The sequence below is a fragment of the Lacerta agilis genome, chromosome 13, assembly GCF_009819535.1.
Source record: "Lacerta agilis isolate rLacAgi1 chromosome 13, rLacAgi1.pri, whole genome shotgun sequence".
Classification (NCBI taxonomy): Eukaryota; Metazoa; Chordata; class Lepidosauria; order Squamata; family Lacertidae; genus Lacerta; species Lacerta agilis.
In genome coordinates, this window is record NC_046324.1 from 26,042,792 (window position 1) to 26,058,984 (window position 16,193).

General features: G+C 48.1%; 1 protein-coding gene across 4 annotated transcripts in view; it reads right to left on the bottom strand.

The window, feature by feature from the left end:
- Window positions 1-1,064: 1,064 nt before the first annotated feature.
- Window positions 1,065-16,193, bottom strand: part of UACA (uveal autoantigen with coiled-coil domains and ankyrin repeats) — a 47,099-nt gene continuing 31,970 nt past the window's right edge. The window contains exons 5-19 of one of the 4 annotated variants that reach the window (XM_033167755.1): window positions 15,886-15,943; window positions 15,087-15,157; window positions 14,883-14,989; window positions 13,639-13,820; window positions 13,095-13,135; window positions 12,270-12,359; window positions 10,441-10,548; window positions 10,183-10,215; window positions 9,519-9,617; window positions 8,902-8,938; window positions 7,894-7,946; window positions 4,285-7,011; window positions 2,888-2,980; window positions 1,900-1,965; window positions 1,065-1,248 (exon numbers count right to left, since the gene is read on the bottom strand). In XM_033167755.1, coding sequence (XP_033023646.1) covers window positions 1,177-1,248; window positions 1,900-1,965; window positions 2,888-2,980; window positions 4,285-7,011; window positions 7,894-7,946; window positions 8,902-8,938; window positions 9,519-9,617; window positions 10,183-10,215; window positions 10,441-10,548; window positions 12,270-12,359; window positions 13,095-13,135; window positions 13,639-13,820; window positions 14,883-14,989; window positions 15,087-15,157; window positions 15,886-15,943 — 3,837 coding nt within the window. In that variant the 3' untranslated portion in view covers window positions 1,065-1,176. Of the gene's footprint in view, window positions 1,249-1,899; window positions 1,966-2,887; window positions 3,041-4,284; window positions 7,012-7,893; window positions 7,947-8,901; window positions 8,939-9,518; window positions 9,618-10,182; window positions 10,216-10,440; window positions 10,549-12,269; window positions 12,360-13,094; window positions 13,136-13,638; window positions 13,821-14,882; window positions 14,990-15,086; window positions 15,158-15,885; window positions 15,944-16,193 lie in introns of all 4 variants that reach the window. The other 3 variants (XM_033167754.1, XM_033167753.1, XM_033167757.1) reach the window with 3 other exon arrangements.

A 16,193-nucleotide genomic window follows, 5' to 3' on the forward strand; every position in this document is an offset into this window, starting at 1 on the left:
GGACCACCCAATTTTCAGAGAAACTAGCACATGAAGGAAGATTCACTTGCTCCTATGTGAAGCTGCAACCGCCAGTGGTCACCTTTCCAGGAGAGGCTGCCTCTTTCGATGAGCCTTTTCAAGCTCAGCCATTGGTAAGAACAAGTGATTCCCCCCCTCCCAGTTTGCAAAAGACAGCTGGGCCAAATACACTAGGAGTAAAAAAGCAAATGGTATCACAAGGTCATTTTAAAAAGCAGGAGGCACATGTGTTCGTCTCCTTGTTTTTGAAAGTGTTTGCTCTGAGTTCTCTCTTTTTTTTCCTGACACCACTACACCTTTTTTTAATTGCAGGAAACGTCCTTTGCTTCTGAAAACAAAACGGAGAAGTCTCTAAAACAAATGCTAGGCTGCTGCATTTCAAGATAAGGCAATAGCTTTTCATTCACATCTTCCTCAGCCCTGCTGCTCTTGAAACTACGTATGCGTAAATCAGTAACAAAGAATCTGTGAAAAAATATCTCTTATAAAAAACACGCAAAACCGTTTGTAGGAGATGGATTTTTTTGCTCATGAAGACAGCACTAGAAAGGCACGACTCCTTCTTAAAATGATTTAAGAAGATGCAACTTGGCCAGCCAAGCTGCAATGATACGGAGCGTGGCCCTTGCAGCCTCCTTGACCACTTGTTTCACCTGACTGGGCTAGAAATACAGTCAACCTGACACAGCCCCATGAAAAATCGCCCCTGTGTAAAACCCATTCAGAAAAGAAGAAGAGTTACAAGATTTTGGCCACACTGACTTGGTTTGGGGCCCCCACTTTTGTCCACACTTTGCACTGTGCAGTCGAGTTTGAGTGGGTTTTGTTTGGACAGGAAAAGAGCAAAGAGGGGTTTTCTTTCCTGGTGTTTTATAACATTTGCGTTGTCAATCCGACATTCAGAAGAACTTTGCTTTTGTCATCATTTTGACTACCCAGATATCTAAACCGCAGGCATTTCACCTTTCAAATTCTAAGTTTAGTAGGCAAACAATTTAATAGCCCCTTTGCTTTGTTAAAAAAATTGAGACTGTGTAAATATAGCCCTTTTTTCGCTTTCTGGATCGAAGCAGGAAGGAAGGCGTGCTTTCACAGCTGTAGGCCCCTTCAGGGCCCTGACAACAGCACGACCCCCTCCCACCCCGACCCCCACCCCTAGCAAACAAGCCCTTGTCGCATGCGGATGATCTGGAGTAAGGCAGCTTGGACATCTTCATCCATGTGACCCTGAAAAGCAAAGAGGAGAGCTGCAGAAAACACAGCAGGACTTGGAACTTTTCAATGACTTTTCAGTTGCAGTGACAAAACCTGTAGAGCCCAAAGTGGGCAGTATCACCCCCTGGGGGGGGGGGCAGTGGGATTCCCAAGGGGTGCTAAGCGGGAAGGGGGCAGCAGGGGTTGCTGGAGGTATAAGGGACTATCAACTGAATTAATCCAAATAGCTTTAATGGGGCCTTGAATGAACGTGCAATTAATTGATGCTGTTTTGAATTTTGTTGTTGTGTTACTATCTTCCTTGGTGAGTTGTGCAAACTGCTATTCTTAATAATGCTTTTTCTAGGGTAGGGGGGGCACTGGGGATGAGTTTATGGAACCAAGGAGGAGGTTGCCCCGAAAGCTTTGGGAACCACTGGCCTAAACTAATCATTGGCTCTGGCTGATCACAGAAAGGAGCAGTGGGTAGCTAGAGACGTCCCTCCAACCCCAGTAAGCTGTCCTTACCGAGTAAGAGAAACTGTGGTGGAACAAACAACACAGGCAAGCTGTGGAACATTTATCTAAGGTTTATCTAAGGTAGGCTCAGCAGGCATCAGTCAAAAAGGGTGTGAAAAGACCACTGCCCAACACAGCAGGCGGCAGCAAAAGCAGAACACGTACCTGAACAGCACTGAGAAGGTGTGTCCGATATATCGAGATGACCTCCTGGTGCTGCCTCTCAGCATCCTAGGATAAAGGAGCACACCTGGTCATTCTCCACAGTTACATTCTCAAAGTTTAGTCTGTTTCACGAGTCCCCTTGGGGAAGGGATGTGGCTTACGGCAGGCAGAAGGTCCCCAGCTCAATCACAATGGCATCTCCAGGTAAGGGTGGGAGAGACTGCCTGCCTGAAACTCTGGAAAGCCACTGCTGCCAGTCAGTGTAGACAATATTAGGCTAGGTGGGCTAATGGTCTCATACTCCTAGTCTTGGAGAGAGGCACAGCATTACAGGGATGCTGGCACCCTACTTCTAGGTCAATGGAAATCCCTTTGTTTCCTAAGACTCCATGCCAGGCACTGAGCTGGGAAGCAGAGCTCACACCATCCATTCTGCTCCATCAGATCTCCTCTCCCGTCAACTGCCATCTGGGGGCAGCCATTGCCTCAGACTGCTGCCGTGGGAGAGCTTTGCTGAATTCCCAGCTCCATCAAGCACCTCCTGCCCCTGAACTGCGCCAGCCGGCCATTAAAGGAACAACTGTTCAGAAACTGATGCTGGAGTTCAGGGTTTTTATTTTCCTCTTCCCTCCCTGTCGCTTTTCCCTTCTGTGTCGTTTATTTTTTAGATAGTAAGCCTGCAAGTAGGGACTGTCTCACTTTGACTTTATGTAAGGCTGAAGAGTCAGGAACAAAGGTTCTAAGCAAATGCATAATAAATAAATTATCCACATACTTTCCAGTTTAGCTTTGTAACCGCAAAGAACAGGAAAAAATTTTTTTTAATGGAAGCAAAGGTCATTGGACCTTAAACTGTTTGCCAGCATCATGCAAACAAGGGTGGTCACCACATCCAGTCCTGCTATCCTCCCCTCGCCCCCAAGCACCAGAACCCTGATCAATGAGACAAGTTTCAGCTACTACCTGACGGCTGCAGTTCACTACTTACGGCCAGCTGCTGCTGAAGGGTCTTCACCTGCGTCTGGAGCACTTCGACCTGCTGGCTCTGTCGCTTTGTGGGGAGGCCGCTGTTGTACGTAAGCTGAGAGAGACCGTTAAGGGCCTGTTTTAGCCGCTCCACATCATTAAGTAGCTCAGTTATCTTCAAGAGAGACATTGCCAAAGTTCAAACCAGAAGCCTGTCCTCTGTGGTTCCTCAGCAACATCTATTACAGGGATGGGGAGCTTGTGGCCTGACAGATATTTGGATGACTACAACTCCCATCATCCCTGACACTGGCCGTGCTGGCTGCAGGGGCTGATGGGAGATGGAGTCCAGCAGCACCTGGGGAACCACAGATGTTTCCCATCCCAGACTTACACTTGTGTGATCAAAGCAAAAAAGAGGTTCCAACCTGTCTTCTGCCCTGCCTGGAGCAGAGCCAAGCAAGCAACAGGAAGGTCACCAAAACCCTGGCCCTTTGCTGGGGGCTGGGACTGGGGGGGGGGGGGCAACAATGTGCTATGATACCTAAAGTCCCCAAAATTCAAGTCACCAGTTTGCAAGGAAACAAGAACTGTCTCAGGGCCAGGAGCTGTGGATGGATGCACATTGCAAAGGTCTATTAAGGAGGAAAAACCAGGGTTGTCTATGCGCAGCACACACATTGCTTTGTCTGAGCTGGAGTGGCAAGAAGGTGGCTGTGAATGAAGCAGCTCAGAACTTCACTACTTCTATTATCATTATTAATCTGCCCTTCCCCAACAGAACACAGGCTGGTACACAATACGATAAATGCAAGACATCAAAAATAATTAAAATATGGATACTATAAAACGGGCTTTTGAACTAACCAACAGGAAAGAAGCCAATTTTGAATTCCCTATGAGTTGAAAGCCACAGGCAGCACCTCATCAGATGAACCAGCTCTGCAGGTCTGCCTCTCATTCAAGGAAATAATGTCTGAATCCATTTCCAATGCGGCTTTAAGGGTGCAGCCCACCCCCACCCCCACCCCCACTTCAGCCAATCAGACTGCATTTGGCTTCCAAGTTGATTTGGGCAGGATTCGGAGGTTGATTGCATCTACTACAGGGCCACCTTCACCAGCCTGGAGCTTTATGATGTTTTAGACTACAACACCCATCAGCCACAGCCGGCATGGCCGTACATCCCTAGGGATGATGGGAGTTGCAGTCCAAAACACTCAGAAGGTCTAGTCTGGCAAAGACTGCAGTGCAGCAGCTCTTCCAGGCCTACCAGCTCCACCAGCTAATGTCAGAAGCTAGTCCAAGCATTGCCTCTCCCACCAAGGATCCTTCTGCATTCGTTATCCTCTGCTTTGTGCCTTTTATGCTGCCGGCCGGCCTTTCGGCTACCGAGTCCGCCCCCCCTGCCCAACTCACCTTGTTGTCTTTGGCTTCCACTTGCTTTGCGGACTCCTGGATCCTTTTCTGCAGCTCCGCGATGGTGCTCAGGGACTTGTCGCACCTCTCCTTCTGGTCCTTGATCTCCTGCTCAATGCTGAAGTTCCTGGACTGCAGGGGCTCCTTCTTGTCCTTGGTGGGCGCCTCCTCCATCCTGGCTTGCTGGGCTGCCTCCAGCTTCCGGCTGAGCTCGGCCAGCTTCTCTGCCATGCTGCCTACTTGCCCTTCCAGCTTGCTCTTCACCATCTTGTGCTCCGCCATCCCAACCACCTCTCGGCTCTCCAGCTCCCACAAGGCTTCTTTGGCGCTCTGGATTTCAGACTGCAGCTTGGCAACCTTCTCTGCCCTCTCCTGGCTCTCTCCCTCCTTCTCTCTTAAGGCGGATTTCACGGCGGATGCTTCCCTCTCCAAGCCTTCCTTGATGCGGAGGTGCTCGGCTAGAGGCACAGAGGCGGCCTTGAGATCGGCCATCTCCCGCTGCAGCTCCTGGGATTTCTGCACCTCCTGCTGGCAGCTGGCCTCCTTGCTGCTCAGCTCCCCTTTCAGCTCTTCGACGGTGCGGCCAAGCTGCCTCTCCAGGGCTTCCACCTGCTCCAGCGGGACGTATTGGCCGTGGAGGCGGCTCTCTGCCTCGCGGGCCTCGGAGCGCTGCCGGGCGCTCTCCTCCTGAAGCCGCTCCTTCTCGCACTGGATCTCGGCAAACTTCTGCTGCAGCTCGCACAACTGCTTGTTGAGGCCGTCCATCTTGCTGGCAAACATCCGCTCCATTTCGTGTGACTTCTCCGCCAGGACATAGTTCTGCTGCAAGTCATTCTGGACGCTCAGGAGCCTGGCCCTCAGCTTCTCATTCTCCTGGCTGCATTTCTTGACTTCGTCCTCTCTCTCTCTGCGCTGCTCCCTCTCCTTCTGCAGCTGGCTCCTCAGTTCTTTTGCTGTCTCCTCGAAGCGGCGCTCCTTCTCTTCAAAAGTGGAAAGGGGGGCATATTTGGACTTGATGCATTCCTGGATCATGTCAAGCTCCTTCTTCTGGGCCTTGATCTCAGCGTGCAACTGGGCCACCTCCTCTTGCTTCGCCTGATATTTTGCCTGCATTTCAGAACCTTTCTCCTGCAGCTCCTGAATGTTTTTGTGGAGGGCGGCGACTTTTGCCTCATGCTCCCGTGCGTTTATGTATTCGCCTCCTTGCACTTGGCTTTGCAGAGTTCGCAGCTTCCTCTTCAGGGTCCCGTTCTCATCGCTCACCCTCACAAACTCTTGCTTGACACTTTCCATCTTTTCCTTCAGCTCCAACAGCTCTTGGCCCGTCTTTTCCAGAGTGCTGTTCAGCACTGCCTTGACCTCCTCGTGAGTAGCCACCGGCACATACTGCTCTTCCATGGTCTCTTGAAGAGTGGCATTTTTGGATGCAAACTCGGATGCCTTGGCTTGCTGCTCCCTGTACTTTTGGCTGAGCTCGGCGAGTTGCCGCTCCAGACCGGCCGTGGTTAGCTTCAAGGCTCCCATCTCCTTCTCATGCTTCTCCCGGGGGATGTAAGCCGCCTGGAGCTGCCCAACCGTCTCCTTCAAGCGGAGGTTTTCTGCCAGCAGCTTCTCTGCCTCCGCGCTGTGCTTCTGACACTTCTCTCTGCTCTCCGCCAGCTTCTTGTTCAGGTCTCCAACCGTGACGTCGCTCGCCCGCTTCACCTCCTCGCTGACCTTCAAAGGCACGTACTGGCTCTTCATCTCGCTCCGGAGGGCCTCCACTTGCTGCTTCAGCAGGCTGTGGCCTGCCTTGGCCTTCTCCGCCTCCGCCTGCCAGGCCTGGCTCTGGTGCTTCAGCTCCGCCTGCACTCGCTCCAGCTCCCTGGCCTTTTGCTCATACCTGCCCTTCAGCTGCTTGTGCTCCTCCGGCCTCACATACTGGGCAAACTGGCCTCTCTGGCCCTCCAGCTCAGCTCTCAGCCCCTGAGCCTCTGTGCACAGCTTCTGCCGCTCCGCCTCCGCCTCTGCCAACCTCCGCGCCTTCTCCTCCACTTCGCCCGAGAGCGAGCTCTTCACTTTCTCGAGCTTCTCCGCCAGCTTGGCTGCCGCCTCCTTCAACTGACCCTCCGCCTCGCAGGCCCTCCTCTCCCGCTTCTCGTGCTCCACCTTCAACATGCCCAGCTCCCTCTGCAGCTTCTTGTTGTCGTCCACCAGCCTGGCCTCATCCCTGCGGAACTCCTCCACCAGCAGCTCATTCTGCTTTAGCTGGTTCCTCAGCTTGCCCACCTCGGCCGAGGCCCCCTCGTACTTGGCCTTGGTGTCCTTCAGCTGCTCCTTCAGCTCCTCCACCGCCTTGCTGCCGGTGGCCGCCGCCTCACTCGTCAGGTGGTCCTTCAGGGCCAGGAAGTGCGTCTGCATCTGCTTCACTTTCCCTTCCGAGTCAAACATCCTCTTCTGCACGTCCTTCAAGGCGTCTTCCAGCTGCTTGATCTGCTGGTCCGACTCCTGCTTCGTTCTCTCGCACTCCGCCGCCAGCGCTTTGCACTCTGCTGCCTTGTGGGAGAGCTCCAGCTGCAGCCTGCTCACCTCCCCTCGGGCTGCATCGTAGCAGCTCCTCAGGTTGCCCAGCTCCCGTTTCAGAGCTTCCGCCTCGGAGGCAGCAGGAGACAGGCTTGGGCTCAGGAGCTCCAGGGGCCTCACCATGGATCTACTCTGGAGGGCAGCTGGCGCTGAGGCAGGGGCCTGCTAGAAAACAAGGAGACGGACTTCTTAGACTCCAGAGAGGGGCTTCTACCAACCAACAAACACACACACACACCTTTAACTAGCTTTTATGTAGGGCAGCATTTCCCAAACCTGGGTCTCCAGCTGTTTCTGGACTACAATTCCCATCATTCCTGACCACTTGTGTTGTGAGCTAGGGATGGTGGGTGTTGTAGTCCAAAAACAGCTGGAGACCCACGTTTGGTTTACACAGATGTAGGGCATAAATGCTTCCCTACAGCTCAATGGCAGAGTACGTGTCTTGAGTACGGAAGGCCCCAGGCCCATTCCCCAACATCTCCAGTTGAAAGGTAAGTAGATCTCAGGTAAGTGGGCTGCACAAAGCCTCTGGGGAGTTACTGCCAGTTGACGTTAGGGATATGGAGTAGACAGACAATAGGCTCATCCAGGAAGATCCTTAAGGGTCTCCTCTGCTCCATTAACACATTTTGACTGTGTAATGGATCTGTCACGGATCACAGTAACCGAGTTACTAAGCTGAGGGTAGAAGCTTAATTTATCTTGCTAATGGGGCAATTGCAACAAGCCTCCTGCTTTCCGCTGATTCCCAGCCAAATAAGTGTGACATCCAAGTAATGGATGAGCCTGTTGTTCATTTCACTGGCTCTGTCAGTTGCTGCCCCACACCATCCATTTCTGTGTAGAACACAGCAAGGCTCCTACAGGAGAAGGGGCAGGGAGCAACTGGACACCATGACAGCATTGTGGAGCCCCAAGAGATGGCCCAGTGACCAGGTGCACCGATGGCATTTTAACATGCTCAACATCATAGGAAAAGTAGCCACACTGCAGATGCCCACATGGCTTTCCCAAATGCATGAATGAGCCAACAAATTGGAGTACCTGTGGTTCTGCAGAATATGTGGAACCCTGCTTCAGCAGAACATCTTCTTTCCCTACAGAAAGACAAAATAAAGAACTTGTTCAATCTAACCTGACAAAGTAGAAATCTGCTATATGTTTAGAAGGTGGAACTCAGCCTGCACTATTAAAAGTTAAACAGACAGCTGCTTCCTGCAAGGCCCTGTAGCCAGGAGCTGAGCAGCTGGGATGTCACAGAAAGCAGGGACACCCCCACTGCTGAGGGTCAAGGGAACCGGGCCTCAGGGCAGAATCTATGGAAAGAGAACCACAGAGGCTGGAGGACCACAGAGCAGCAGGCTGATTGGGGCCAACCAATACTATAAATCTCGCTGGTCCTGAAAGCACAAGATCTAAGGCAAGGTTGGGGATCAGCCCAAGGGTCACACTGGCAACCGTGTGGGTGGGGCCAGAGGAAAAAGCAGGTGGGCAACAGATGTAGCTGACTTTTGTACTGTCTGTTGGCTGCATTCCACCCGCACAAAAGTCAAGAGATTTACTCACTGAAACACACATCCCTCTCCAACCCTAATCCAAACAAGCAAGAGGAATCATCTCAGATCAAGATCCCAGCCAGACAAAAGCACTTGAGGAGGGGGCAGAGCAGTGCCAGGGAGGGGTGTGGCTTGGGTCAAAGAGGTGTGGCCAGGGGAGGGGGATGGCCTAAGGAGAGCCCTGTGGACGAGGCAGAATGGCCTGGACAGCGGCATTCGATCCCTAGGTCTGAGGTATACTCCATTCCTGCTCTATATTATCATTATTATTAAATTTATGAATGGGACATATGTGCCAAGGTGATTTACACACAGGGCAGCTTACAACATTAACAGGTATGGTCAGTGAACTTTATAGCCCTGCTGTTTCCGTATGTTCCCAAATTACTCACTTTCACTTGACTGCCACAACTGCAGATAGAAGGGCACAAAAACTCCACAATGTTAGCGCTCAATAACCTTTCTAAACGAGGTATCAAAGAACAGCAATACTCACTGTTACCAAAACTGTTTCCAGATCCCCCGTGGTCACCCTGAAATCAAAACACACAGACTTTGGTTCAGAGAGATAACAGATTAACCGTTCACAAGGGTTCGGGTTTTCAGAATGAAACTAGTATTTTCATAGTCTTAATCCACAGAGAACTTTCCTGAAATGGATATGATACTTAATACCTTCACGGAATAACAGAATTGTAGAGTTGGAAGGGATCCCGAGGGTCATCTAGTCCAACCCCCTGTAATGCAGAAATCTCAACTAAAGCATGCATGACTCATGGCCACCCAACCTCTCCTTAAAAAACAATCTTGCTCTATCTTCCACATGACAGACCTCCAGATATTTGCAGATAGGCAACATATCCCCTCCCCGGCTTCTCTTCTCCAGGCTAAACATACCCAGCTCCTTCAACCATTCCTTATAAGGCTTAGTTTCCAAACCCTCGATCATCTTGGTCGCCCTCCTCTGCACACCTTCCAGAAGGGTGTGTGCAAGAGTGGACTGAGCCCTGTAGCTATAGCCTTTTCACCCAATAACACAGCTCCCAGTTCCTGTTAACTTAGTGGAGGGCTGCTTAAAACAGAGACTGGCTTCCCCACCAAAGGGTGACGTACCTCATAGAATCTCAGCTTTGACTTCAGAGCTTCAAGCATCCGTGAACTTTCTTCCTGCTGCTTCTCCTTTGCTGTCAGCAGCCTCCTGAGCTCATCTTTCTGAAAGCAAGCAACAAATCAACATGGGGCATACTGGTAATGTTTAAGCACTAAGAAATATGAATATGGAAATCCTGTAGGACAGAAACATGACACTTTCCAGCCTACCGTAGCTTACAGAAAAATAGGAAGCTGTTTTATATAGAGTAATATAGGAGAACCATTGGTCCATCTAGCTCAGTGCCGCCTACAATGACCACCAGCAGCTGCTCTCCTGGATTTCAAGCAGGAGTCTCTCTCAAGTCTACCTGGAAATGCTGTCAGAGGTGAACCTGGGACGTTCTGCATCCAAGACAGATGCTCTACCCCTGAGCTGCAGTCCTTCCCCTGTAGATCTGATCCATGCACACAAGCACACCCTCCTTTCTGGATTCAGCCTGCAAGGAAGGTTAGCCCCCATGACAGGGTCACTTGACTCTTGCACTGTGCCAAAAGCAGTGTGCCTAAAGTGGTGTGAGCAGATCTTATGGTGGGTACAGTGGATGCCAAACACGTTATCAGAACTGACCCCCAAAGCAAAGATCCCTTCCTTACTTTTTCATTGCAAATCATTTCATTTCTTTACCTCGCTTTCGAGATCATCTGCAACCATTTGCTCCTGCAAAGAACAGAAACAGCCATTGGAATTGTTATCTCAATTTATATTGTTATATAACATTACCAGCAGGAAACCTGGCCAACCTCGTTCAGTACCCATCTTTAAAATGGGGAATAAAGGCAAATAAATGCACCATAAACCTATGAACACACCAGCCCATAAACACACCAGATCACCCTGGAAGGGCCCTCTGAGCTGCTGCCATTGCAAACTGTGTTCCATTACCTCGTTCAGCTGCAGCTGCAGACCATTGATTCTGTCCAATAAAATCCGGTGCTCCTGCTGGATCTCCCTTAGCCTGCCTTTCAAGTCTTCATTCTCTCTTTCTAATTCCTTAAAACAGAGAACATTTTAAAATTGAGATCAGTTATCTCCTGCAGCATTAAAGCAACCGACGGATGAAATTGGGGAAATGGAGCAATTCCCATTTTAATGCACACCTCCCAAATTCACACACTCCCAAACCACTATGCTAACCAAAAACACAGCTATCCTCCGAAATACACACTTCTCTGCATTCTGTGACACAAGTTTACTTGCAACATCACCTTAGCCCATATAAACTCACTCAACCACTTGTGATCTGCAGAACCGGCACTGTTACAGGTGCCACCTGTTCTGCATTTTTAAGAACTCAATCTTTAAGTATGGCAGCACCCACACGTTGGACCTCCCTGCCTATTGATGTCAGCTATGTGCCTCCACTGTACTCTTTCCGGTGCCTGCTAAATGCATTTATACACAAGGCCAGGTGTTTAGAAAGCTGGTGCAACTTGGTCTGTTTTTAGTCTATTGTTATTTCAACCTTCTGAAAGTCTGAAATTTTTCTTAATTCTTCTTAATGATAATTTTATTGATTTAGCTTTTTTACAAACCGCTTTTGAGTTTTTTTTTCTTTTTACAATCATTCTTTTAAAGAAAGAAAGAAAGAAAAGTCTCCAGTCGATCAGTGCATACAGAAAAGTGAATATTAGGGAAAACAACTTACAAAGATGCTTTTTATTAAGGTGAATTGCTTGCAAAGATCTGTATATTAAGAGAAACACACATGAACTCTCATGCAGACTTTAAAAAAATTAATGAACTAATGTGGAAAATGGGGCAAACTGAACAAGACAACTGCTACTGACAGATTTGTCCTTCCCTAGATGTGACAAATCAAAGTAAATCCTAACAACAACCACTAGTGGGCACCCTTCCTAAATATGGCGGGTGGCCAGTAACAGCCCTCTTTCCTTATCCACATACTTAAGAGGCCATCAGCACTTCAAACCGCTACTTATCTCCAGCCTGTCAACAGCTGAAAAACCAGCTCTTAGAGATGCTTAAAGGGTTTTTCCTCTGACTTTGATATGCCAGACACTGAACTGCTCAGCCCACACACCACAGATGTGCTTAGCTCAAAAACAGGCAGCATTTCTTACACCAAACAAAAAAAGGGGAAAAGCTATCATGGTAACCAGTAAATGGACCATGCCAAGCATGTCTTCATCTTTCATAGAGCAGCCTTCCCGAACCCAATGCCCTCTACATATTTTGGACTGTAATTCCCATCATCCCTGGTTGCACTGGCTCAGGCTGATGGGAGTTGTAGTCCAAAACATCTGGAGGGAACCAGGTTGGGGAAGGCTGGACTAGTGCCACCCAGTTAAAGCTACAAACAACATGAGAAGGGTAGGAGGAGAAGCAAGACAGCACCAAAATGGGTCCTTATCCAGATCTCACATTCTCACTTAATTTTCTCCGAGCAAGCATTTGTACTATGCAAACAAGAACCTAAACAGCCACCTTTTGCTCAGAGTAGACCCACTGAAATTGGCCTAAGCTAGCCATGGTCATAGATTTCAATGGGTCTGCTCTGAATGGGACATCCATGAGGATCCCAGCATAGCTCATTTACATTTACTTGTTCCTATCACCCATTTAACTTCTGTGCCACACCTCTGCAGCTTCGAAAAGAACCTGAAAAGCTGGAATCCCACACTTCTTTCAGCGTTTTCTAAAACCTGCTCGCTTGAGAGCATCCCACACAAAGCCCAAATCTCTCCCTTCACCTGTACATTCCAGTGTTCCTTCTGATGCGTCTTGAAGCTCATGTCCTCTAAGGCATTTGGATGACTCCATTTTGGCAGCATGTTGGTCACCTGTTGTGCAGCATTGAAACACAGAATTATCAGAGGAAGTAAGAGATGTGTATGAACCGTGCTAGCAAAAGCAGCAGCAGTGTAAGAGATCCATCAGTCACATTCCTCTCAGAAAGCTATCGAGTCATGGAGGCAAACAGCAGCCCAGAAGGTGGCAAAGTTGGAAGGCCCTGCTCTTTTTGAGGAGGCTTACAAACATAACCAGACCCTTACATCTTCTCCTGAGGCCCTTCTCCAGGTCCTGCCTCTGAAAGAGGCTGAGAGGGTGAGGACAACGGAGAGGGCCTTTTCAGTTGTGGCTCCCCATCTGTGGAATGCTCTCCTCAGCAAGGTCTGCCTGCCACCTTCGTTGACATCTTTTCAGCACCAAGTAAAGACTTATTTTCTCCCCCAGGTTTTTAATGGACTAAGATGAAGTTGTTTTGCTACTCGTGTGCTGCCAAAGTTTTCTCTGGCTGTTATAGGGATTGTTTTGTGCTGTTTTCATGGTATAATATATTCATATTTATCCTTTAATTGTGCTGTAAGTCACTTGCAGACCTTCCGGTAACAAGCAACTAACAAGTGTAATAAATCATATTATTATAATTAGCATCATTGGGGATGGATGAGAGGTCAATAAGGCAAGACTTTTCCTAGAAAGCAGAAACTCCCCCTGAATAAATATTAAGTAAGCAGGACCTATCTTGGTTATGAACTTGCAACAACACATATGAAAACATGCAGAATCCTCACCTTGAGAAGAGGCTGTCCTTTCTTCATGACTTCGTAACTTGCTAACAAAACAAAAAAAGAATAATAATTTGTTTTCTGTTTAGACATTCCACGCAGAAGATTAGACAAAATGCAACACTCTTTCGAAGGGAGTCCATTCCACTGTCAAGACAGCTCTTACCATCAGAAAGTTCTTCCTAATGTTTGGTCAGAATCTGCTTTCTTGCAATTTCAATCCATTGGTTCAGGCCCTATCCTTCAGAGCAGCACAAAACAAGTTTGCTCCATCCTCCATGTGACAGGTTTTCAGATATTTCAAGATAGCTAATACATCGGTGTCACAGTATGTTCCCCAACAATGGGTAGCAATCGAGTGCAGACTGTCACAAAGAGAGGTTCCAAAGGCCAGTCTCCAGCCTATCACAAATAAAAACTCAAAAGCTGTCCACTCCTGGCTTAACAACAACTTCTCATGCCCTAAAGCGGAACCAGACATGCGAGGAGGTAAATATTCCTCATTTCTTTTTAACCACCCGCTCCTCAACTCCAAGGAAAGGTAACGTACCTTTGTTGGACTCCTCCATGGCAGCCTTTATCAGAGCCAAGATTTCAACGCTATCACCAATCCTTGCATAGTAAGAGCAGTCATGGCCAAGGGCATCCACCAAAGTGACGTCCGCACCATTTTTGAGCAAAACTTCCACAGCATCCTTGCAGCCATATTCACAGCCTAACATCAGAGATGTCCTGAGGATGGAAGAAGAAGCCACATGGGAACATCAGGCGTCTTGTGGAGACGGCACATGCAATGGGCTCTGTGGAACAATCACTATGCTTTTTCTTTTCGTCCGCTTGCATTAATATCCCCAACTCTGCAAAACAGCGGGCAAAGGAGCTCCCAATAGGCAAGCAGGCGCAATAAAACAGTTCACACAACAAACCATGCATGTGGTAATGTGTGTAGTCAGTGTGGCATAATGGTTGGAGACCAGAGTTCGAACCCCCACAAAGCTCACTGGGTGCCCTTGGACCAGAAACCATCTCTTAGCCTAACCTACCTCACAGGGTTGTTGTGAGAATTAAATGGGGAGGTGGAGAACCATGTACACCACCTTGAGTTCCTTGGAAGAAAAGGTGGTATATTCATGTAACAAACAGTAGTAGAAGTCTGGAAGATGAAAAATGCATCTGAAAATTTTCCATCAACTCAAAAACTCTCTCATTTTCCATTGGCCTAATACTCCTACAGTAGATCATCCCACAAATGATCACAATGAGATTTTTCTTTTCTTCTTTTTCACAACACGTTTGAGACTTGAGATGCTTTTTTCCTGAAATGCTATCTGCTATTTATTTACCAGTGGCTCATTGACAGAGGTATCCTTGCTTAAGCAGCTGTAGTTTGAACAAACCACCATTTTCTACACTGAACCACAACAATAAACTATGGTTTGTTCCTAACCAGGAATGGAACCTTTTCCCCCTTGGCCACAGAGGGATGTGGAAAGAGCATAGAAGTCCAAGGTTCATCCAGGCTCATGTACATAATAATAAACCATGGTTTGCTGTTACATCTGAACCAAGCCAGAATGTAGGCAGGTAATCTGTCAATTGCCAAACTGATGGCACCATATTAGTAAATAAATAAATGAAGCAGTCAGAATTTTGCTACCTTTGAAGAAATTCCACCACTTCGGATCAACACACCCCAAGCTTGTGTCCGACAGCTTCATTGTTTGAATCCCCAGAAAGTGTTCTTTGGAAAGCATACAGACACATCACCCACGGGGGGCTAAATGGATGCATTACCGGTTCTGTTTGTCTCTTGCATTGACATCAGCGCCTCTGTCAAGCAGAAGTTGACATATGGCTGGACGGCACATCTGAGTGGCCAGCACCAGAGGCGTCCTCCCGTCCTAGAGAGAAGGGGCAAGAAAATATTACAAAGGAAGGGTAAAATGAATTTGACCAATCCTGGGGACGGACCCTGAAAGGGGCCTGCATGAGACTTACTGCATCTCTGGCATTCACCAAGGCTCCATGGTCACACAGTAACTGAATGCTGGATGAACAATCTGACATCGCTTTGGGAGACAGAAGGACATCACATCGTTAGTAAATGGGTCATTTCGCTACCGGTGAGCTATTTATACTTTGTCAGATTTCTATGAATAGCTGCGCCTTTAAGATCTAGAAACCACAACCGTTCTAACAACAAATGTCCAACCAGGGAACAGCACTTTAAAGAGCCAATATGCCAGTATCTTCCATGCTTTACTCATTGCACCTGAACTCCAGCCCTGCAAGAAAAGCCTGTGTGTTGTTAGTGGTTCACCTACCTAACTACACCTTTATCAGTTGGCCTGAGGAGCAGAGAGAGTGTGGAAGAGAACCTAGCCTCTCCCTAAAAGCTTCTCCTAACTGGTGGTCTGGAAGAGGAACATCAATCACTTGGGGGGGGGGGGTAATTGGTTTGTTTTTGTTTTATCATGCATTTTGTGTTCTCCTTTTGAATTTTTATGTATGGAGCAACTCTATGGTATTTGGACAAAGGGCAGTATACAAATTTAATAAATAAATATTAAAATAAGAAGTTTGCAGCCAGCCCTTCCCAATCTGGGGGGTGTCCAGATGTGTGTGTCATATGATGCTGGAGCTGATGGGAGTCATAGTCCAAAACATTGAGACAACAAATTGGGAGAGGCTGCTCCAGCCACATGTGGAAAATGAGCAGCTATTCATATGCCTTGCCAAACACGGTCTTTCTCAAGGCATTAAGAGAAATTGCTCCAAAGGAAGGACACTCCCTTACCTGCATCGTGAAGAGCTGTGCGACCCTGAAGATCCACATTTTCTGTAGGGCAGTTGTACTGTGGGAACAGCCAAACACATTTCATCAATACTGTTATTACTATTAATTATTATCGTTGTTGCTGTTAAATTTATTACCTGCCCTTCACCAGCAAGCCACAGGGCAGGTTACAACCATTTAAAATTCAGCTTTAAAAACAGCTAAAACAAATCACTGTCACAAGAATATGGAATAGGCCTGTCATTTATTTATTCTAACATTTATGGCTGAGGGTTCCTAACAGTGGCAGCTCTCTCATGAAGGGAATA